This window comes from Schistocerca gregaria, chromosome 1 (assembly GCF_023897955.1).
Source record: "Schistocerca gregaria isolate iqSchGreg1 chromosome 1, iqSchGreg1.2, whole genome shotgun sequence".
NCBI lineage: Eukaryota > Metazoa > Arthropoda > Insecta > Orthoptera > Acrididae > Schistocerca > Schistocerca gregaria.
The window spans coordinates 980707602-980732990 of NC_064920.1; the positions used below are offsets into that span (position 1 = coordinate 980707602).

The following is a 25389-nucleotide window of genomic DNA, read 5'->3' on the forward strand; positions in this document are numbered from 1 at the left end:
ACAGCCACAGCTTTTTGGAACACCTCATTCTGGGTGGATTGTTGGGTTTTGTCCCACAGATCAGCTATAACAGTTTGCAGTTGACTGGCACGAATAGAACTATTCTGACAGTTGACAATTGGTGGTGGTAAAAGCTTGCCATCTTTCTCTTTAGTAGTGTGCAAAGTGTCCAGGTTTGGAAACACGGTGGCATTTTGTCCTCTCTCCTCAAAATGTTTGTTCTTCTGTGGACTGTACTACTTAATGGAGTAGTGGGTAGTACTTGCTTTGGTCAGGTGCTGGGCTGTAGTGTCATAGCTGTGACAGAAGTCTGAGCTGACAGTCCATTCTTTCTGGAACACTGACTGTTGGTGAAGATTGATTCTAAAGATACACATCTTCAACAGCATCTTACATCCTAGTGTACAAGGTCAACATTCATTGTTGCTATCTTGTGATTACTCAGATAGTTAAGGTTGCTGTGAAATACTCACTGCTCTCATTATGTGGCGTATGAGAGAGATAAGTTCATGGCTGTCTTCAACAACAGCTATAGGGACGACATTCAGGAGTCAGTCGTACATCCTTTGTCAGTCTCTCTTCTGTTGCATTTCCTTGTTGCACTGGCAGAAGTGATGGATTCCTGTCATTGTGACACACATTACAAGAAGAGCTTGGTACTATTCTTTTGCACATCTTCCATGAAGTGTGAGAGTTTGTCAGCTTCTGTCATATTCGCATTCACGGTGCAGCATAGAATAAAATCATGTAGTAGGAATGTATTGTTTCCCATGACATTGGGCCTTCTTCAGTGGGTTTTTCTGCTAAGTGAACTTTCTTTTGTGGTTGCCAAATGTTTTCTTGAGTTCAGCCTGGTATTTGTCCTAGTTGTCAAGCTTACCTTTGTTATGTAACCACTGCTGGGCTGTGCCATCAGAGTAAAAGGGTGGATTTGTCAGACATAGAATTTCAACACACCTGTTTTACTTGGTGATTTGAATGTGTTCAGCCATTTTGTGAATCCTGACCATTTCCAGAAAACACTGATGGGTGCCTGATGTGCAGCTGACTTACCATTGTTTTGGAATCCATAAGTATCATGCCTACATATATCTTAGGAATGCTGAACTGTTTGTATTTATGTTACTGTAGGCAATACTTTTAAATTACCTAATTATAAGCCCACTGGTGTTTTGAAGTATCTGATATCTCCACCAAACAATTGCACTAGCATAACACTACTAGTCTAGATCCAAAGGTAGGGTAGTCAATGAAGTAAAAGTTAGCACTGAAAGCATATGGATTACAAACACCACTGTATAGCCATAATAAAACTGAATTTCTTAATATACAGCACTACTACTTGTACAAACCTCAAATATTCCAGAATGTGGAAATCACAAACATAAGAAATTTTGAGACCCTTTCAGAAATGAAATACTGGATAACAAATAATTGCTGGCTGTGTGGTTTGGATTGGCTACCTGTAACAGACCAGCCAGTGACGTTAACTGCTATGCCACACTGCATGAATCAAAATTCACAGCAGTATCCTTTTATCCTGTATTTTAATCCCACTCCTGAACCTTTCTCTTATTTCAGTCATTCCTTCTTTGAACCATAGGGGTGAAAGACTATTTCCCTATCTTACTCATTTCGATTCAAACATTTCATTCTTAATCTTTGAATATTGTTGTTTCCTTGTAGTTCTTGTACATAACCCATCTTTCCCTGTAGCTTACTTGTATTTTTCTTAACATGTGGTAGCCAGTTTCATGAATATGTAAGGCTACAGCGGACTTCCCGAAGTTGTTAAAGCCAATTTGTGTCAGTTTTCTTTGTACCTTAACTTAGGTCTAAGTGTTCAGCCTATATAGTTCACTGTGCAAGTATTATATTGAATTTTGACACCAGTCCTCTTGTACTTCATGTTGTAAATTGTTCCTTAGCTTAAAATCGCAGCAGATTGTTGGCTTAAATATGGCACTGACTTTAAAAGATTTAAAATACTAGTCTCTTTTTGAGAAAGATGGCAGAAGTATGGGATTGTCACTCTTAGTATTGTGCATGGCAGTCGCCTTTAAATTCATATAATTTCCTTGCAAGTTGACAATATTGTGAAAGAAAAGTTGCCACTTACATGTAGCAGAGACACTGAGTCGCAGAGAGGCACAACAAAAAGACTGTCGCAAATATAGCTTTTGGCCAGGCAGACTGTGGCCAAAAAACAAGTGGACCACCCTGTAGCTGAACACTCTGCCAAACATGATACCCTCCTCTCAATGACTGCTTCACAGCCTGTGCCATATGGATCCCTCCCACCAACACCACCTTTCCTGAATTGTGCAGGTTGGAACTTTCCCTGCAATACATCCTACGTTTCCATTACCCTCCTGGACTCAACCTTCATTAGTAACTGTCCTCACCCATCCAGTCCCCTCCCTGTTCCCATTCCAGCACTACACAGCCATCATATCACCGCCACATCCAGTCTTTAATTTTGTTTTGTTTTTATTTCTCTCCTTTCCGATACTTACTCCTCCCCCCTTGGCACCTTCTCTCCTATCTTCTGTCTAAACTGCAACACTTCACTGTCTGTCACTCCCACCATACTATCCCTCCCCCTCCTCGCCCCAGCCTCCTCCTTACTGCCACCCACCATGCACTGGCACTGCTTATAGCAGTGTAGTGTCAGCTCTCAGACTGCAGACGTGTGTGTGCAAGTTGCACTTCTGTGTGTGTGTGTGTGTGTGTGTGTGTGTGTGTGTGTGTTGCTGACAAAGGCCTTGATGGCTGATGAAAGCTATGATTGTGTGAATCTTTTTATTGTTCCTATCACGGCTCAGCGTTTCTGCTATATGGTGAGTAGCAACTTTCCTTCTCTCGTATTGTTACATAATGTAATCCAGCTATAATCCCTCATGGTGTCTAATATTTTCACTTGTATACCTACGCCTCCAGATAATTTTGACTGCTGTATTAGCTATCAGTAGCCAATATTTCTTACAGAACTAATTACCCCTCCTTTCACATTCCTACTACTGGCCCCATAGTCTCTGGCAACTTTGGAATTGCTGTAGCAGGGCGAGGCATTGCAGACAGTCACTCAAATTATAGATTTGCATTCACTTTATATGAGGGGTGTGAGAAAAATGACTGATTTTTCTATCTACCAAAGTTTTCATTTTTTTCAAACAGTACTGTCCCCTTCAAAGTAGTTCCCTTAGACAGCTGTAAACTGGTGGAGATGTTATTCAGTCTTAGTAACAGAATTTGACGGCTTCAACTAGTAGAGCAGGTAAAATATCAATCACATTCTTTTGAATATAATAGAGGGAAGCATTCCACATGGGAAGAATATATCTAAAAACAAAGATGTGACTTACCAAACGAAAGTGCTGGCAGGTTGATACACAGAAACGTACACACAAAATTCACGCTTTCACAACCAACGGTTGCTTCATCAGGAAAGAGGGAAGGAGAGGGAAAGACGAAAGGATGTGGGTTTTAAGTGATAGGGTAAGGAGTCGTTCCAATCCTGTGAGTGGAAAGACTTACCTTCATTATTTTGAATGTTATCCAGTCTCAGAATGATGTCTTTCAACATATTTTTCAAATTTCAGAAAAGAAGTTAAGGAATCAGATCAGGTGAATAGGGTGTTTAGAGGTCAAAAATTCTGTGATGAAATAGTCGTGACATGAGGTGTTGTCATGAGGCAGCATCCACTTGACTGCAGTGTCTGGTCTCACTCAAGTCATACTTTCCTTGAGCCTTTCAGTAACATCTTTGTAAAAGGTCATTCTGATTTTGCAAGAGCACACACACTTTTGACTTCTTTTTCAGCTTTTTAAGTTGAAGGGCTCCCTGAGCAAGGTTAATCTTGAGTTGTTCTTGGCCTTCTAGAAATGATTTGCACCAGTGAAAAACTTGGGTTCTTGGTAAGGAATTTTCCTTGTAGGCCTGTTTAAGCTTTCCAAAACTCACCCTCACAGATTCCCCAAGTTTAAATTGCATAATGTTGCTCTACATTTTGCTGTTCTATTTTCATAATGCATAACAAAAACACAACTTCACTGATGGCACTCCCAAAAATCGTTCGATGGCTGTATGGCGTTGAAACTTTGTGTGTCTGGAAATGAACACACTGATCTAAATGAGTAGAACAAGTGTTGCCAGATTGTTTGCAGTGTTGTCAGTCTCATTAATTTTCTTATACACCTTGTTTACTGAATTGCTTTAAATATCATACTTTCTCCATCTTTTATCTGTTGTTGGATCAGCATACGTACCTGAACTACTTTTGTTGGTGTGGGTGTGCTGTTGTTTCTGATCAGAATAATCCTATTACTGAATTGTTCACAGTAACTCACTCCTGTTCTGCCTTCACATTTATATGAATACTATTTCTTTGTATCATTTTCTAACATTGTTGATATTATCGTACTGTCATCTAACCTGAAATTCCTATCTTCTTTCTGTATTACTTCGCTGATCTCCAATATATCTAGATTCAGCCTTTACATTTACCTTTTCAGGTCATTTTAGTTCCCTACCTCATCACTTCTGACATGCGATGCTCTGTCTTGTGGAATGTTAACTTCTCATTAGTAATTCAATCATTTTCTAATGGTAACTTCACCTTCAGCAGTCCCGTGTCAAGTGGAGAATTAATGCGCAATATTTTGCAAATGGAGAGATCGTAAAGACACCTTTTCAATTCCATGCCATATGTCCTGTGGATACAAATGTCTTTAATCCAATGGTTTTTCATAGCCTTGTGCATCATCATGTTGCTCATCTGTGCTGGTTCTTCCACCTTCTAGAGAAAGTTTCCCGCCAAAAGGATGCCCTACACTCCATTCCTATATTTTCTTTGAGAAAGCTGCTGGTAGAACAAAGGTGTCTCCTTATACTAAGAGTCTTTGACTACCATAACTGATCATTTTATTCAGAATTTAAGCAGTTGTTGGGACTGAATACATGACCCAGGACGTTTTGGTTACTGGTCAAAGATAACCTGGAAGCATAGGTGACCAGCTGATGGTGTATCGCAGCTAAAACACTCCCACATTCCCATTTCTTGCCAATCTTAAGTAAGTTACTGTTGTAACCCATTGTGTTGTCACTGCCAAGTGGTAGTAACGCACACGCACACCCTCTTTGGAGGTGTATACTATGCTTATTTCACATCACTATCTACAGCTGACCAGACCTCATTTGTGTTTCAACCTGGGGGTTGTTTAAGGATAAATTCTAAAAAGTAATCAAATGTGACTTCCAACAGAGCATTGAGGAAGTTCGTCACTACATCACACCAGCTGCTTCATCTCTCGCCTGCAGGTCACTTGGAGAGTGCAATGAGTTATGAATTTAGGAGAGTGTTGACTGGTTTGAACAGCTCTCTTAAATACAGTCTGCCACCTGAACATAATGAATTCTGTAGAGTATGCAGCAGCCATCCCTAGGGCTTTGCACCTTTCTAGTTCCCTACATAAAATTAAATGCAATTTGATGTAAATTGATTTTTACACAGGGGGCCGAAGGACATCTGTTACGTGACAGAAACATTATATTCTGTTAAAAAATTGTAGCCCATTGCAGTTGGGCCAGGTGATTCAGCAGTAAAGCATGTACTGGGAACCTGAATTGTCATTGGGTTGAACTGTTGTTGGACTGTGGGTATTTTAAATCTCTGTTCAACTTGGCCTTCACCTGTCAATGATGAGACAATTTGCCAGGAATGACATGTGGTCATCTACATCTACATCCGTACTCCGCAAGCCACCTGACGGTGTGTGGCGGAGGGTACCCTGAGTACCTCTATCGGTTCTCCCTTCTATTCCAGTCTCGTATTGTACGTGGAAAGAAAGATTGTCGGTATGCTTCTGTGTGGGCTCTAATCTCTCTGATTTTATCCTCGTGGTCTCTTCGCGAGATATACGTAGGAGGGAGCAATATACTGCTTGACTCTTCGGTGAAGGTATGTTCTCGAAACTTTAACAAAAGCCCGTACTGAGCTACTGAGCGTCTCTCCTGCAGAGTCTTCCACTGGAGTTTATCTATCATCTCCGTAACGCTTTCGCAATTACTAAATGATCCTGTAACGAAGCGCGTTGCTCTCCGTTGGATCTTCTCTCTCTCTCTTCTATCAACCCCACCTGGTGCGGATCCCACACTGCTGAGCAGTATTCAAGCATTGGGCGAACAAGCGTACTGTAACCTACTTCCTTTGTTGTCGGATCGCATTTCCTTAGGATTCTTCCAATGAATCTGTCTGGCATCTGCTTTACCGACGATCAACTTTATATGATCATTCCATTTTAAATCACTCCTAATGCGTACTCCCAGATAATTTATGGAATTAACTGCTTCCAGTTGCTGACCTGCTGTTTTGTAGCTAAATGGTAAGGGACCTATCTTTCTATGTATTCGCATCACATTACACTTCTCTACATTGAGATTCAATTGCCATTCCGTGCACCATGCGTCAATTCGCTGCAGATCCTCCTGCATTTCAGTACAATTTTCCATTGTTGCAACCTCTCGATACACCACAGCATCATCTGCAAAAAGCCTCAGTGAACTTCGGATGTCATCCACCAGGTCATTTATGTATATTGTGAATAGCAACGGTCCTATGACACTCCCCTGCGGCACACCTGAAATCACTCTTACTTCGGAAGACTTCTCTCCATTGAGAATGACATGCTGCGTTCTGTTATCTAGGAACTCCTCAATCCAATCACACAATTGATCTGATAGTCCGTATGCTCTTACTTTGTTCATTAAACGACTGTGAGGGGAACTGTGCCAAACGCCTTGCGGAAGTCAAGAAACACGGCATCTACCTGTGAACCCGTGTCTAAGGCCCTCTGAGTCTCGTGGACGAATAGCGCGAGCTGGGTTTCACAAGACAGTCTTTTTCGAAACCCATGCTGATTCCTACAGAGTAGATTTCTAATAGCTACAAAAGTTGTTATACTTGAACATAATATGTGTAAAATTCTACAACTGATTGACATTAGAGATATAGGTCTATAGTTCTGCACATCTGTTCGACGTCCCTTCTTGAAAACGGGGATGACCTGTGCCCTTTTCCAATCCTTTGGAACGCTTCGCTCTTCTAGAGACTTACAGTACACCGCTGCAAGAAGGGGCAAGTTCCTTCGCGTACTCTGTGTAAAATCGAACTGGTATCCCATCAGGACCAGCGGCCTTTCCTCTTTTGAGCGATTTTAATTGTTTCTCTATCCCTATAACAATAATAATGATAATAATGATAATTAATTAAACAATCAGAGGAAAACGAAATCTTAAGACTGCCACCAGAACAAGTACAAATAGAACACGAAGTGACACTTGTTAGATATAGAAGAAAAATTTCAGCTGACACATATTAGACCAGTCTTGCATAGACCGCCAAATAACCCAGAAGTCGAAACAACGATAAAAACTATCAACACAACAAAATAAATGAAAACACAACTATGGAAGAGTTAAAACTACTGGTTTATATAGGGGCACTCACTACACTAAATATACACACTAGGCAGAGATCAGAACCAACCAACACACAGAAGAAACCCACAAAATCAGCATAGCAACACAGGCTGCAGATCAGAATAGAAAAACTGAGGAGAGACATTGAACAGCTGACAATTTATAAGAAATGAAATACCAGACAAAAATCGAAAAAGGTTAGGTAAAATCTTACAACAAGAAGCGATAAAGCAATTAGTTGAAAAGAAGCAGAAATTACAAGCATTGGCGAAACGACTTAGAAGATACAAAAAAAGTGAAAATAGAAGGAAACAAAACCAAACATTTAACACAAACCAAAAGAAGTTTTACCCGACAATAGATAACACACACATTAAAATAGACAATCCACCAAACAAAACAGACTTGGAACACTTCTGGAGCAACATATGGTCAAACCCGGTACAACATAACAGGCATGCACAGTGGCTACAAGCAGAAACACACACATACAAGATGATACTACAAATGCCTAAAGTGATAATTTTGCAACATGAAGTCACCAAAGCAATTAATTCTACTCACAATTGGAAAGCCCCTGGAAAAGATAAAATAGCAAATTTCTGGCTAAAGAAGTTCACCTCAACACATTCACATCTAACTAAATTATTTAACAGTTACAGTGCAGACCCATACACATTCCCTGATACACTTACACATGGAATAACTCATCTGAAACCTAAAGATCAAGCAGACACAGCAAACCCAGCAAAATATCGCCCCATAACATGCCTACCAACAATATACAAAATATTAACTTCAGCCATTACACAGAAATTAATGACACATACAACACAGAACAAAATTATAAATGAAGAACAAAAAGGCTGTTGCAAAGGAGCACGAGGATGTAAAGAGCAACTGATAATAAACGCAGAGGTGACATATCAAGCTAAAACTAAACAAAGGTCCCTACACTACGCATACCTTGATTACCGAAAAGCTTTTGATAGTGTACTCCACTCATGGTTACTACAAGTATTGGAAATATACGAAGTAGATCCTAAATTAATACAGTTCCTAAACATAGTAATGAAAAATTGGAAAACCACACTTAATATTCAAATAATATCACATCAAAGCCAATACAGATTAAGCGTGGAATATACCAAGGAGACTCATTAAGTCCTTTCTGGTTCTGCCTTGCTGTGAACCCACTATCCAACATGCTAAATAATACAAATTATGGATACAATATTACTGGAACATACCAACAAAAAATCATACATTAGCTACACATGGATGATCTAGAACTACTGGCAGCAACAAATCAACAACTCAAGCAACTACTAAAGATAACAGAAGTACTCAGCAATGATATAAATATGGCTTTTGGAACAGACAAATGTAAGAAAAATAGCATAGTCAAAAGGAAAACACACTAAACAAGAAGATTACATATTGGATAACCACAGCGACTGCATAGAAGCGATGGAAAAATCAGATGCCTATAAATATCTAGGATACAGACAAAAAATAGGAAAGATATACAAATATTAAAGAAGAACTAAAAGGAAAAATATAGACAAAGACTAACAAAAATACTGAAAACAGAATTGACAGCAAGAAACAAAACAAAAGCTATAAATACTTATGCTATACCAATATTGACCTACTCATTTGGAGTCGTGAAATGGAGTAACACAGACCTAGAAGCACTCAATACACTTACACTATCACAATGCCACAAATATAGAATACATCACATACATTCAGCAACAGAAAGGTTCACATTAAGCAGAAAGGAAGGGGATTTATCAACATAAAAAACCTACATTATGGACAGGTAGACAATTTAAGAAAATTCTTCATAGAACGAGCAGAAACAAGCAAAATACACAAAGCAATTACTCATATAAATACATCGGCTACACCATTGCAATTTCATATCCGCTTTTACAACCCATTAGATTACATAACATCAACAGATACGAAGAAAGTAAATTGGAAAATGAATACACTACATGGCAAGCACCCGTATCATCTAACACGGCCACACATTGATAAAGACGCATCCAACACATGGCTAAGAAAAGGCAATATATACAGTGAGACTGAAGGATTCATGATTGCAATATGGGATCAAACAATAAACACCAGATATTACAGCAAGCATGTTATTAAAGATCCCAATACCACAACAGATAAATGCAGACTTTGCAAACAACAAATAGAAACAGTAGATCACATCACAAGTGGATGTACAATACTAGCAAATACAGAATACCCCAGAAGACATGACAATGTAGCAAAAATAATAGAACAACAGCTTGCCTTACAACATAAACTTATAAAACAACACGTTCCCACATGCAAGTATGCACCACAAAATGTACTGGAGAATGATGAATACAAATTATAGTGGAACAGAACCATTATAACAGTTAAAACAACACCATATAACAAACCTGACATCATACTCACCAATAAAAAGAAGAAATTAACACAACTAATCGAAATATCCATACCCAATACAACAAATATACAGAAGAAAACAGGAGAAAAAATTGAAAAATACATCCAAGTGGCTGAGGAAGCCAAGGATATGTGGCATCAGGATAAAGTTGACATCATATCAATTACAGGAGTCATACCACACAATATCCACCAGTAAATCAACGCAATACAGCTACATCCAAACGTATATATACAATTACAGAAATCCTTAATTATTGATACATGTTCAATTACCCGGAAGTTCCTAAATGCAATATAACATATACCGTACAGTTAAAAGGAAGTCACGCTTGATCAAGGTCCGTGTCACTTTCTGCTTTTGACCAGACATAACGTCAGAGATAAGAAATAAATAATCATAAAAATAATAAATAATTCTTGAAGATGACATTGCTACTACTATTAACTTATTGCTGTAACATTGGGGAAAATAACTTAAGTTTGTAAAAGTAATTATATCATACTATGATGCAGTGTGGGACTGAGGCTGCTCAATGAATTTTGGAAGTATTTCAGCAGCTGTAATTTTTATACTAACAAATAACTCCTGTAGGAATATATTTTTTTTTTGGAATAATTTGTTTCTAGCTCTGTGGAAAAAGTTGTCTCATGTTGACTTATCTAAATAAATATCCATTTCACTTATAAGTTACAGAGAAAAATACCTCACCTGAAATAACCCATATATTGTCTGATAAACTTTCACGGGTGTTGTCTTGTGGAAAAATCTAAGGGCTAATCATAGATACTCAAATCTACAGTTGAACATCTAGTTTTTATTGAGGATCTAAATGAGTATTACCTTAAAGAATCAGTGTTTGTAACAAACAAATTATTTCTGCGTCCATAAACTGTAACACATTCAAGAATTCAGCTACAAGAACTTGTTTGGCAGCTGCAGGATATGTTGATATGAAAGTGTAAATGATTAGTTTCCTTGTTGATCTACTACTGCGCAAAATAACATTGTTAACCATTCATTGACCTTCAGCCTCTTCCTAATGGCCCGGAGCAAGGATTCATAAAACCATTACACAAGAAATAGTCTCTCAAACATCCTCCCTACTATAGGCCCATTTGCATTCTGTCAGCATTTATCTAAGGTTGTAGAATAAATAATTAATGAACAGCTTACTAATGACTTCAACATTGAATAACCCTTCCGATGAATACTAGCCTGATCGGCAGTAAAATCACGGCATGGGTGACTGCTGTTACAAAAGTGACTGATGTAGAGAAGTAAGAAATGGATCGACAGGAGGTGACTGTTAAAAGCTTTTTGCATTGGGAACAAAGGGCCACAGTGTAGGAATGTAGTAAGTGGTCTAACAAGGGTCATTATTGGCCCCATTACTTTTATTATTACATGTTAATTATGTGTCAACTATTCTCCCCATTTGCAAATATCAGTTATGTGCCGATGTTCTTCAGTTATATCTGAATGCAAGTCTAATAAACCTGTGGACAGCAGTCCAGTGTGTAAATGCTGATTTACTTGACTTTTCAGAGTGGGTGCAGAACATGGGTTTGAAACTTAATCCACCTGAAAAGCAAGCAGTCTGTTGCTCAAGAGGCTTACTGCCCTTCCGTTCAGAAAATCTCTGCCACCCTTAATCCTAAACAGCAAAGAAATAACCTTGTCTTCTCCTTTAAAGAATTAATAATCCCCATACTTGAGTATGGAATAATATTCTCTACGGACTTCAGCATCAGAACTCGCATTGGCTGGAACTGGTGACCTAAGCTTGTGCACAATAAGTTCATGATGTATGTTATTTATGCCATGCCCCCCCCCCCCCCCCCCTGCCTATGACTATATTACGGCTGCATGCCAACAAGCATTGAGACCTTCTCAATAATTGCCTTCCCTGTCCGCCTCTCTAGTGCAGTGGTAGCATTATCACCTACCACCCAAGGGGGCGTGGGTTAGATTCCCGGCAGGGGACTGGGTGTTGTGTGTCCATTATTTTCATCATTGACATGAAAGTCGCCGAAGTGGCGTCAACTAAAAAGACTTTAAGTATGGCGGCCGAACCCCTAAGGGGATATCCTGACCAATAAAAGCCATACAATTATTTCATTTTTTCATTGCCCTCCCTGTAATTGATGTTCAGCTCTTAAACCATTATCTGAACACCACTGTAGAAATACCTATCCGCAACAAAGTAAAATTCTTCTGTACAACTATGTAACTTTCATATTCTATGTATCATTTTCTACTGTAATTGGATAGATAAACTCTAATCAATCTGTGGCAGGAGAACACACACGATATAGATTTGCAGGTTTTTGGAACCAGTGGCTTCTCCTTATGACAAAAGGGTTGAAAGGGAAGGAAAAGAAGTGAAGGAAAGAGGATAGTGAGGAAAGTCTCAAAGAGCCCACTCAGGAAAGACTTAATCAGTCTTTCCTTCTCATCCCGTACAAAGTTCCCCCTGACCCGGGGCTCTGGGTGGCTTTTCTGAACAGTACCTTTCCCTTCAGACTTTCTGCGAGAAGGAGCCACTAGTTATGAGAGCTTGCAGATTTCTGTGCCTTTATTGTATGTGCATGTGCTGCTGCTGCTTGGTGGCTAGATTTTTTCATCTAGCCAATTAAACTATAACATCTTCTGTATCAGGACCCTGACTTGACAGACTTTCTCAGAATATAAGTTAGAGACAGTGCCCGTCGATGCAGCACTTCTGCCTTTTGGTGTATTGTCTCCTTTATTACTAAATAATTTGTAATTTTCAACTAGAACTTCCAGTATATTAAAATACGAGGGGATTCTTTCAAAACATAGCTGCATTGTGTTTATCCCTGGTATAAAATATAGTTTTTGGAAAGTTACTACTCGCCATATAGTGGAGATGTTGAGTCGCAATAGGCACAACAAAGACACACACGACGTAATCAAGTCGCGCGTGCAAGTTGCACTCGTGTCTGCAGTCTTTTCAGTTATTTGAGACTGCAGGTTGGACTGCAGGTTGGACTGCAGGTTTTGTGTGTGTGTGTGTGTGTGTGTGTGTGTGTGTGTGTGTGTGTGTGTGTGTGTGTGTAATTGTGTGAATCTTATTGTTGTGCCTATCGCGACTTGGCATCTCCTCTGTATGGTGAGTAGAAACATTCATTCCCTAATATTGCTACATTCCATCTTGATTTTCCATTGTTTGTTTTTGGAAAGACAATTTACTAAAGTGAAAAATCAGCTCAAAACTTGCAGTTATACATACAGGTATCCCATCAGATCCATTTGCTTCCATGTTAGGCAACTATTTAGTTTTTGGCTCCAAAATTACGTACCTCAATTAGTTATTCTTTCCCAAATACTGTGTTTTTTAATATTAATGATTTATGTTGCAGATGGCAGGCCGTATTACAAAGCTGGCTAATTGCTTCCGGAGAACTCTTGAGGATACAAAGGAACTTTACCAAAGAGAAATGAACAAACTTAAGGATGCAAAAGACCAGGCTGTATTGGCAGCAAGAGTTGAAACTCAAGTTGCATGTTCAAGGTAATTTTATTTGCAGTAAAATATTAAGTTATGGGAGAAAAACCAAAATGGCTGATAACTTTTCAAAACCACTTTGTTTTCTTCCCATAACTTAAAGCTGTTGTATCGAAGGAGGACAAAATTTTTATAAAATATAAGTGTCGGGATTTATGAAGGAATGTAACGGGATAAGTAAATTAAGTGTTGTTCATCTAGCGAAGTTGGTACTAAAAACAGTTGATGTGACTTACCAAACAAAAGCACTGGCAAGTCGATAGATACACAAACATACATACAAAATTCAAACTTTCGCGACCAACGGTTGCTTCTTCAGGAGAGAGGGAAGGAGAGGGAAAGACGAAAGGATGTGGGTTTTAAGGGAGAGGGTAAGGAGTCATTCCAATCCCGGGAGTGGAAAGACTTACCTTAAGGGGAAAAAAGGACAGGTACACACACACACACACACACACACACACACACACACACACACACACACACACACACACACACACAAGCAGACATTTGTAAAGGCAAAGAAATTTAAAAATCTCTCTCTCTCTCTCTCTCTCTCTCTCTCTCTCTCTCTCTCTCTCTCTCTCTCTGTGTGTGTGTGTGTGTGTGTGTGTGTGTGTGTGTGTGTGTGTGTGTGTGTGTCCTTTTTCCCCTTAAGGTAAGTCTTTCCGCTCCCGGGATTGGAATGACTCCTTACCCACTCCCTTAAAACCCACATCCATCCATCTTCCCCTCTTTCCTGAAGAAGCAACCGTTGGTTGCGAAAGCTTGAATTTTCTGTGTATGTTTGTGTTTATCTATTGACCTGCCAGCACTTTTGTTTGGTAAGTCACATCAACTTTGTTTTTTAGATATATTTTTCCCACGTGGAATGTTTCCCTCTATTATATTCATCATGAAGTTGGTACTAACTTTGACATGTAAGAATTGCTGTTAGAAAAATGCTGCTATCCATTATCTTAAGTTGGCAACACTGATCATTTATGCCCTTAGAGTGATATTTTATTGTAATGAATGAAACCAGCCAGCAGTCACTTGGTATTGTGGTATATATTAATTTATTCAGCTAAACAAGTACAGTAGAAACTAGCAGAAGACTTTCCCTGTAGGGACAGATACTTGAACAAAATTAGCTGGAGCAAGTGTATCACATAATTTTAGTATGTCAAGGATGTATGGAAGCCAAACCTGTGATAAAAAATCATTGGAGATTACGTATGATTGTCAGACATGATCATAGGAGATAATGTTACATGCATCACATCTGAATTATCAGTGCCAAAAATGTATTACCAGAACATTTTGCATTGGTTTTGCATAATTTGTGAACATTGGTGGAGAGTTGCAATACGTTTCACTGTGTCAGACTTAGAATCAATCAGTACCATATATGGTGAATGTATTAACGTGCTTTTGCCTTAGACTGCCTAGCTTTTGTACCACTAAATGTAATGGTAAAGTGTCTTAGTATTCAGTTACTCACAAGGTACAAATTACAGCTACAAAGGAGGTCAGTGGATAAAATAAAATCTGAAGCTTCCAGAGGCAGTGTAGTCAGCCTGAATGATACATGTCCATACAAAATGCTCGCACTTTACATCTTTCATTATATCTGCACATCTAAACCATAATCTTTGTGCAGAGCGTAAAGGAGACAAGGGGGGAAAATGGATGTAAGAGGTAGCTACATGCCAGAGTTGACAGATGGGAAATTGTTCTCTATGCCCAATGCCTCATTAAATTTTGAAGAATCATTACATTTTGAAGAATCCTTTAGGGTGATTTCTCTTTAGATACTGAAGTGTGTGCAAAATGAGATTGCAAAACTACAAACACATACATTATTTTACTTTCAATTCATAACAAACTAAATATTCCAGCATTTGAGCAGAAATTCTTGGTGTTTGGTATATAGTTGCTCTCTATTCCAGTGGCCTGCCCCAATTCAGATCATTTTGCTGTATACAATTACCCTCAAAGCAGCACAAAAATGCCAAATAAGGCAGACTAGAACTACATTACCTGATTTAAGTAGATGGGCAGCTATTAGTGGACACTGAGTTGGTTCCACCTTTAACCTTCATGACAGCTTGAACTTGGAGAAAACTTTCAGAGAGGTGTTTGAATGTCTGGAAGAACAGCAGTATTTCATAGTCCAGGTTGGGGCTCTGGGCAGGCCAGCCCATTTCAAGAATGTTGTGGTCTACAAACCATTGCCTCACAGATGCTGGTTTACAAAAGGTTGCATTGTCATTGTTTCTGAACTGTTCATCCACTGTACACAGCACACACAACTGTAACCCCCCTGTGGGTCTGGGGATTACAATAGGCCTGAGGTATTCCTGCCTGTTGTAAGAAGCAACTAAAAGGAGTCGCACACGTTTCGGCCTTTGTGATGGTCCCCTGTAGGGTTTGACCTCCATTTTCAAAATTTTCCCGAAGAGTGAGCCAATTGGGGAAGGGCACCTTTACATGGTGCATCATGTCTCTCGTACATAGAGATCTTTAGCCCACTTTCTTGTCATCGCATTGCAGTCCAGCTCATTCTCCATCTCTTGGGCGAGGACACCTTCTTAGGTGAGTTTTCCACCATGTACTATGCAGTGTTGCTTTCTGCGCCAACTATGACCATGGACTTCTTTGCACCTCATATCCAGAGTGCTAACAAGTCTGCTGTGATGGGGCCGCCATGTACCCTGTTGGTTGTAGCCCCCTGACAACATAGGGATTGCTCTGCTGATGCCTGTGCTGTTAACTCCCCATGTATGCCCTGGAGCTTCGACTCTAGGCAAGGGCCATCCTGCCAGGTGACTTTGATGTGGCTGGATGGCGCCTATGAGGAGGAACCCTGGTCGGAGTGGGTGGCATCTTGGATGACGTGCGATGAAGAGTACCACACCATCACTTGCTGGTGGCCAGACACCAGCAGTCAGTGTTCAGTCTCAATGCAATGCTAGAAAGGTAAGAGCCTAAATCGTTCCCCTCCCTGGCCACACCATGGGAGGTACGCCAGGCCAAGGATGGCAGTGGACCTTATTCACCCTGGTACCTTGTATGTATGAGAACTAATGGGGACTCTTTTTGTTTCGATGAAGCCACAGTTTTTTGTAGAGCATTTAGAGGACAAGTTTGGGGAGATAGAGGGCTTGTCCAAAATGCGCTCTGGGTCAGTCTTCATAAAAACAGCATCCTCTGCCCAGTCATGGGCTTTTCTCACTTGTAACAAGTTGGGGATGTTTCTGTTACCATCATGCAACATAAGATCTTAAATATGGTCCAGGGTATTATATTCCACAGCGACCTTCTTTTGCAGTGTGATAATGACGAGCTGCACACAAATTTAGAGCGGCAAGGTGTTCATTTCATGCGGCGTGTTCGGGTTCAGAGGGATAATCAGGTTGCCACCGGTGCCTTCATCTTGGCCTTTGAGTGCGATACCTTACCCAAGAAGGTAAAGGTGATGGTCTATCACTGTGATGTCAAACCATACATACCTCTCCCGATGGTGCTTTAAGTGCTGGAAGTTTGGCCATATGTCTTCCTGCTGTACTTACAGCAACACATGTCGAGATTGTGGATGTCCATCACGTCCCAATACACCATGTGCCTGGCAAGCATAATTCACCTTGCTTGCCAGACTGCAGGATTTTACAGAAAGAGAGGAAAATCGCAGAATAAGACCCTGGACTCACTGACCTATACTGAGAATAGGATTGCCTACATCCTATCGCTATGACCCCCTCATACACCACCGCTATGAGAACAGTTGTAGCCCCATCAGTTCTTCGAATTCCAGTCTGTTGTGAACCAGAAGGCTACACCTGCCCCCTTGGTGGGGGGGGGGGCGGCGGGGCGGGGCGGGTGGGCAATTCCCCCTCCCCTGTTGCTCCTGCACCAGCTACCTCTGGAGCACTGTCCCCCGCCAACCATCGGGGACACCAGTCCCCACTTCCCAGCCAGATAAATGTAAGTCTTCTTCAGCTCCTGTCGCCAGGAACGGATCCCCTGGGTCACTCCCTTGCACTAGTGGGAAAGATGACGCCCGCCAGGGGAAGTGTCCAAAAGCAGCTGGTCATAGGGCTTCACGATCATCCTCAGTCCTGGAGACTGAATCAGTGAAGCCCTCCCAGCCAGAGAAACCCAAGGAGAAGTGAGAAAAGTCCCAAAGGAAGACCCCTAAGATCAAGAAAATTGTGGTGGCATCCACTGATGACCTAGATCTCGCCAGACCATCAGCCACAATGGATATAGATTGCTCAGGAAATAAATCTGTGGTTGCAGGTGACCCTGAGGCATAAATTGCCTCATTGAATGTTCCATGCCTTCCTAGTCCCATGATGTCATCCTCCAGTGGAATAACAGCAGTTTTTTCTGCCGCCTGGCTAAGCTTTGGCAACTGTTAAGCTTTACACCTGCTTTTTGCATTGCCCTCCAGCAAACCTGGTTCCCAGCAATGCGGACCCCTGCCCTCCGTGGCTATAAGGGATATTACGGCAACTGTAGCGACTATAATAGTGTGTCAGGTGGAGTTTGCGAAACATTCTAAACTCAGTCTGTTGTGAAACTATGACCCTTCAGACCCCTCTTGAAGCTGTGGCTGTCTGCAATGTATATCTTCCTTCAGATGGTGCAGTACCCCTGAATGTACAAGCTGCACTCATTGATAAACTCCCAAAACCTTTCCTATTTTGGGGAGATTTTAACGCCCATAACCCCTTGTGGGGTGGTGCTGTGCTTACTGACAGAGGCAGAGATGGCGAAGCTTTACTGTCTCAGTTCAACCTCTACCACATAAATACTGTGGCCACCACACATTTCAGTGTGGCTCATGGAAGTTACTCGGCCATTGATTTATCTATTTGCAGCCCAGGACGTCTCCCATCTATGTGCTAGAGAGCACATGATGACCTGTGTGGTAGTGACCAGTTTACCATCTTCCTGTCGCTGCCCCATGTCAGGCCCCACACTTGCCCAGGTGGGCTTTAAACAAGGCAGAAAACTTTCACATATGTGGTCACTGTCGACTCTCCCCCATATGGTATCATCGATGTGATGGTTGAGCAGGTGACTGCAACAATCGTTAATGCAGCGGAAAACATGAACCATCACGCTTTTGGGTGCCCGCAGCGAAAGGCGGTCCCTTGGTGGTCGCCAGAAGTCGCTGAGGCAATTAAAGAGTGTCGGTGAGCTCTAAAAGCGGCATAAGCAGCACCCTTCCCTGGAGCACCTCATAGCCTTTAAGCGGCTCAGTGCCTGCAACTGCCAGCTTATCAAAGGAGAGAAGCAGGAGTGTTGGGAGAGATACGTCTCGACCATTGGATGCCATACATGACTTTCTCAAAGTCTGGACGAAGATCAGACGTCTCTTTGGGTACCAGACCCCAACAGGTGTCCCCGCCATTGACACCAATGGGCATGTTGTCTACCAACACACACGATTGCCGAGCACTGTGCTCGAGCATCTGCATCGAAAAACTGCCCCCAACCTTTCGGATCCTGAAAAAGCGGACGGAAAGGAGTCTTCTAGTTCGCTACATCCCACAATGAAGCCTATAACGCCCCATATACGGAGTGGGAACTCCACATTACCTTGCATATTGCCCCGACACTGCTTCTAGGCCAGGTCAGATCCACATTCAGATAATAAAACATCTGTCATTTGACTAAAAGTGACAAGTGACATCTACTCGTAATCTTCAACCGGATCTGGTGCAATGGTGCCTTTCCACCGCAGTGGTGGGATAGCACCATCATTCCAATGCTTAAACTCAGTATAAACCCACTTGATGTGGATACCTATTGGTCCTTGAACCACACCATTCGTTGTAAGCTGTGGAACATATGGTGTGTCGGCAGATGGGTCAGGTCCTGGAATCACATAGCCTACTGGCTCCATGTCAGTGTGGCTTTCGCCAGGGTCGCTCTTTCACTGATAAACTTGTGTCCCTCGAGTCGGTCATCCAAACAGCCTTTTCCAGATAACAGATGGTTGCTGTCTTTTTTATTTACGAAAAGCATATGACACGACCTGGCATCATCATATCTTTACCACATTACACGAGTGGGGACTGTGAGGCCCGCAACAATTTTTTTTTTTTTTAAATCCACAATTTCTTTTCGCTTCGTACTTTCCATGTTGTAGTAGAGACATAGCAATTCTTAGGAGTGGTTTTAGATTCCAGATTGACTTGGCTTCCTCACCTTCATCAGCTTAAGCAGAAGTGCTTGCAGCACCTCAGTGCCCTCTGCTGCCTGAGCAACACCAAGTGGGGTGCAGATTGCTCTACACTGCTGCAGCTCTACAGATCCCTTGTTCAATCCCTCCTTGACTAAGGGAGTCTGGTTTATGTTTCAACGGCACCCTCGGCGTTGCGTTTACTCGACTCTGTACACCGCTGTGGTGTTCGCCTAGCGACAGGAGCTTTTAGGAAGAGTCTGGTGACCAGTGTCCTGGTGGATGCCAGTCTCTCCATTGTAGATGAGGTGTGCGCAGTTACTCTCCAATTATGTTGCACACGTTTGTAATTATCCTGCTCATCCAAATTACAGTCTCCTTTTCCTGCCCACAGTGGTTTATCTCCCACATTGGCAGCCCATTTCAGGGCTTCCAATTGCAGTATGTGTGCGATCCCTTCACTCCGAACTTGTCCTTGACCTTACCACCTATACTTGAGGTTCATTCACAAGCACTACCGTGGTGTACACTTAGGTCGCAGCTTCGCCTGGACCTTTCACATGGCCCTAAGTACTTTGTTAACCCTGCGTCTCTTTGCTGTCACTTCCTCTAGCTTCTTGGCATGTACTGGGGCCATGAAGTAGTTTACACCGATGGCTTGATGGCTGATGGTCACGTTGGCTTGCCTATATTCATGGAGGGCATATAGAACAGCACTCCTTGCAGATGGCTGCAGTGTTTTCACTGCAGAGCTGGTGGCCATATCTCATGCTCTTGACCACATCCGCTCATGCCCAGGTGAGTCATTTCCCCTGTGTACAGACTTTTTGAGCAGTCTTCAAACTGGTTACCAGTGCTAACCTCGTCCTACTTTGGTAGCGAGCATCGAGGAGTCAATCTATTCCCTGGAATGGTCCAGTCGTTCAGTGGTGTTCGTCTGCACCTCAGGTCATGTCGGAATCCCAGGCAATGAACTTGCTGACTGGCTGGTCAAACAGGCTATGCCGAAACCTCTTATGGAAATCAGCTTCTCTGAAACTGACCTGCGTTCAGTATTAAGACGCAAGATTTTACGGCTTTGCGAGGTGGAATGGCATAACCTCAGTATGCACAAGCTCTGCATTGGCCACACATGGCGGCTGCATGGTTACCTCCTCCGTCACGAGAATCCACCTCAGTGTCTCTGTGGCTCACAAAAATGGTCGTTTCTCTCTTGCTGGACTGCCCACTTTTAGCCACTCAGCAGTGGACTTTTAACCTTCCCAGCACCCTACCTTCGGTGTTACAACAGTGTGTCAACAGCAGCTTTAGTTCTATGTTTTATTCGTGAGGGGGAGTTTTAGCATTTGCTCTAAATTTTAGCACATGACCTTCGTCCCTGTGTGTCCGCCATCCTAGTGCTTTCAGGGTGAAGGTTCCAATGTTTTCAGAGTGTCTGACTTTTCCTTTTTTATCCTTGTGGTCAGCCAGCCATGGTAACCTGCTTTCTTGTTTTAACCTCATCTACCTGTTTCTTGCATCTTTGTGGTTTTATTGTCACTTTTTGTCCATTTCAGTGTAGTTGCCCTTCAGTCGTCATGGTTTTTCCTTTCATTTTGTGTTGCTGTCTCATTCTCATCTCACCCTTGTGGCATTGTTTCTTTCGGAACAAGGTACCGGTGACCTCGTAGTTCGGTCCCTTCCCCCCTCTTTTACACCAACCAGCCAACAAAACTAAAATTTTCATTAGTTTACCCATCTTAAGTTGTAAGGGGCAAACTGCAATGATTACTTTACTTAAGGTGCACTACCCCAGATTGTTTGTAAACAAGCTTTGTTGTCGATCTGGTTTTGTTAAGTGTGGTTACCATCTTCAGATCTCAAGGTTATTACATACCTCCTATACAAACTGTACAAGTATTCTTTCGAAAACATTGCTAGGTGTATGAGGGGTGAGACGACTAATGCACTGGCAAGTCAGGGTTAAAACCACTATACACAGTGATAAGCCAAATGCTTGTCCCCCGTACAGCATACTAATCTGCACTTCACTGTAGCCAGTGCATCACTACATTAATGAATTTAGAGGTCCTGTGGCTGCAATGAAGTGCAAAGTAGTGTGCAATATGGGGACAAGCATTGTGCAAATCACTCTGTACATTGTAGTTGTAACCTTGACTTGCCAATGCATAACTGATCTCAATCCTTGGACACCTGGCAATGTTCTAAGAGCTGCTGCATAGCTGTTATAGAAGATATGTAATAACCTTTTATTGATGTCTGAAGACAGCAACCATGCTTACCGAAACCAGTATCAACAATAAAGTTTGTGTACCATAACACTACCTCCTCTGTACTTCACTGTTGACACTAAACATGATGCCAGGCGAGACCCATGAGAAAGACAGGCTGTGGCACATATGTCACAGAGGTAGGCCTGAACTCGCTCACTCAGCTTAGCAGACAAAATGCTTTTCTAAACCTGTTAACTCGCAGCTGAGTATGTACATACTAACAAGAATCCAGTCTTCTACTGGAATTTGCTATTATGAAGTCGCACTGATTAACAGTAAAACAACAAAATTTAACTTAACATAAGTAATTGATATATCTCAAACACACTGTTCCACCGGATTATAACTGGGTATTGTGTGATTCATTACTCCAGACACACTCCCCCAGGGGGTTCGTGGTTTGTTCATGGTTCACGTGTGGCACACTTGGGACGCCAAGCTGTTGCAGCCTATTCGTCCTTCCCAGGCTGCATTTCCTTCTGTCTGCCTGTTTCTACATGTCCTCACTCCTTCTCTGCCCCTCCTTCTTTGTCGGTGTTACTGCTGTTGATCTGGCTATCCACCAGCTTTCTTGTATTTGTTCTGGTTGTTGTTCCCCTTGCCTTTTCATTCTCATTCTTCCTTTCTGGCATTTTAATTCCCCCTGTGGGGTTTGACCTCCACTTGTAAATTTTTCTCTCTGTACTGTGAGTCATTTTGGGACAAATTCCCTCCCTAGCATTTACAGCATGGATTCATCTCACCCTCCTCCTTCTCCTCTTTTTCCCTGCTTTAAATGAGGCATTAACATTCCAGAGGCTGCTTTGTTAATGAGTGTGTTGTTCCATTTTAATTATTCTGAACATTTTATGGCTAGTGTTATTTAATTGTTAAACAAAGGCAGGTCATGCTGTGTTCTGTTGTGTTGCATTGCTGGTGCCAATTTTAAGTAACACATTTCTTGACTTCCTTTTTCTTATGAGATTGTCTGTGTTTCCTTGCAGTAAATATAGTTCATATGCTTATTGTGGTTTATATTGCCTTGTTGTGTTCTTGCTGTATTGGTAAAGATTTGTTTTTAAACTGAACAAATTTGTAATTATTTTGTAGTAAATGCTAAGCTGTTCAATATTATGTATTGTCACAGGGCTGTTTTTGAACAAAGGTCAGATAATCTGCCTGTCCATATTGTGGACCCAATTGAAACCGTAGGCCTCCAGCCAACGACAGATGGTAATGAAACAAAAAAGGTTAGTTGTTGCTATTATATATTTCTTCAGAAATTGTTGCTAATAATTTTTTCATGAATTGAAGTGCGTAAATGGTTCTCATAGAAGGTGTTTGCTTCCAGTGTGCTAATTGCAATAGAGAAGCATTTGCAGAATGCTCGTTGTGTCGTCGTACACCATACTGCTCAACATTTTGTCAGCGTAAAGACTGGACAAGTCATCAAGTGGAGTGTGTTCGGAATGCAACTGATAATAGTATTGGACAACCAGCTAGTTCAATAATGCTAATTGTTGAAAGTTCAGATCAAGTCCTAGGACATGGTGAATGTAATACTTGAGGTTTTTCACTCTGAAGGTGCCAATAATGCTAACTTATGTCTGAGGTATCTGTGATCTTTACGCTGTGTTAGTGTGTGCTGATCATGATGGATGTTTTCTGTTTAGTCCATGTGATATTCAGAGAAAAAAAATTGCACAGGTTGCATATATGTACAATCTAAAAATTTTATGCACAAATGTTACTATGTGTGTTGTGTGAATACAATCCAGAAGTATTGTTAAAAGTATTACTAGTCATATGAGAATATTTTTATGGAAAGTGAGACCTGCTTCTTCCTTTGGTTGAATTGTGAATTCTAATTAGTCGGTTTGTTAACTGCTCTTCATTGTTGGTACATTTTTTGTATCTGTTTTACTTTTATGCGAATGTAAAGGACATTTTTGCTGTATTGTTTTATATATGTATTTATGAAACATTTATGTTTTGGCTAGTACACTTTGTATCCTTGTAAAACTGGTTAAAAGTATACTTAACTGGCAGCTGGTAGAGCTTTGTGAAAATGTGCAATTCATTTGTGTTTCTATTATTTGCCTACAATGGTGATACACATCTATTATGGAGAGCAGCTTTGTGATTGTAATGTAAAATTTTTAATTGTGTGTGTGTGTGTGTGTGTGTGTGTGTGTGTGTGTGTGTGTGTGTGTGTGTGTGTGTGTGTGTAAATTTGTATTTATTATTTATTTGTGGTAGTTACTACATTCTGTTTATCATGAAACGTCTCTTTAATAGCACACTGTGTGATGCAGGTATCTCAAGGTCTCGAGATATGCTCCTGTGTGAGAGAAAAACTGACAAGTTACATCAGCTAAATTCCAAAGTTGATCAGAATAAAATGTTTTTTTTTTACAGATTTTGTATTTAATGAAATCCTTAAATTTTCCGTTACTTGACTGTTGAATAGTTATGACAACTATCAATACAGTTTGTTATTGCTCAAGGTTTCGTAGTCGCTTGTGTGAAGTGACCGTACACCATACCATTTTGCAACAAGACAAATTGCAGTTAAAGAAATAGCTTTAAACTATTTATTTCTATTGCAGATATTGTTCCATCAGAAATGTTCACAATTGGGTATTATGAATTTTCAAAGGCTGCCTACGGAATTGTGTAAAATAATGTCCGTCGACTTTATTCATACATCCAGTTATTGCTGTTGCTTGGTCCCTTTCGAGAAGGGAAGTAGTGTTCCATGAAATTCTCTCAAAAGTTGATATCTAATAGTTCATTGTGTAAAAGAATTGCTGCAAACATCTCTCTTTAAGAATTATTTCAAAGTATTTAAAATGTTTAATTTTTATGTATATGTGATTCGGATTATTGAAAATTTGTTAGACAACATTTTGTAAATGCAGAGCAATTGGTGTAAAACAAGAACAGAGGTGTTCAGTCACTTCTGCGTAAATCTGAGAACTCAACTCTTCATTGATATAGTTACCAAGTCGGAAACAATCCTCATCGTGGTAAAAAGTGTCAAGACCCTTCTGAAGGATGTGTGAAAAAACTGTTCCTGGATTGAAATAAAACTAACTTGGAAACAGTATTTTAAGGTAAATATAATGAATTAAAAATGTTGCTTTTCATTCTGTTGTATCATAAAATAAGTAGGAAAAAAACACTAGTATGTGTCGGTAAGTAGGAAAGTCAAGATAGCCATGTCGAATACTAAGACCTTCCAAATGTAGAAACTGATATGGACAGCAAATGACCTTGGAGTTAAAGTACTACATACTGGAATTAAGTGTTACAATATGGAGAGGATGCTATAAAATTTGGTCTCCTCGAGAGGGGCCAACAGTTTATGGTTGATATAGCCAATAGTCACACAACCGGGTTTTTAATTTCTTTTTTTATAAAAAAATTTGTTCAGTGTTTTAGGCTGCCATAGTTAAGACCTTAGAAATTTTCAAAAATACAGTATACGTACAATAT

General features: G+C 40.8%; 1 protein-coding gene across 2 annotated transcripts in view; it reads left to right on the plus strand.

The window, feature by feature from the left end:
- Positions 1-24305, plus strand: part of LOC126277637 (deformed epidermal autoregulatory factor 1) — a 47323-nt gene extending 23018 nt beyond the window's left edge. For both annotated transcript variants that reach the window (XM_049977374.1, XM_049977375.1), the window contains exons 8-10: positions 13322-13473; positions 23039-23141; positions 23243-24305. In XM_049977374.1, coding sequence (XP_049833331.1) covers positions 13322-13473; positions 23039-23141; positions 23243-23458 — 471 coding nt within the window. In that variant the 3' untranslated portion in view covers positions 23459-24305. The remainder of the gene's footprint in view (positions 1-13321; positions 13474-23038; positions 23142-23242) is intronic.
- The last annotated feature ends 1084 nt before the right edge of the window (positions 24306-25389 follow it).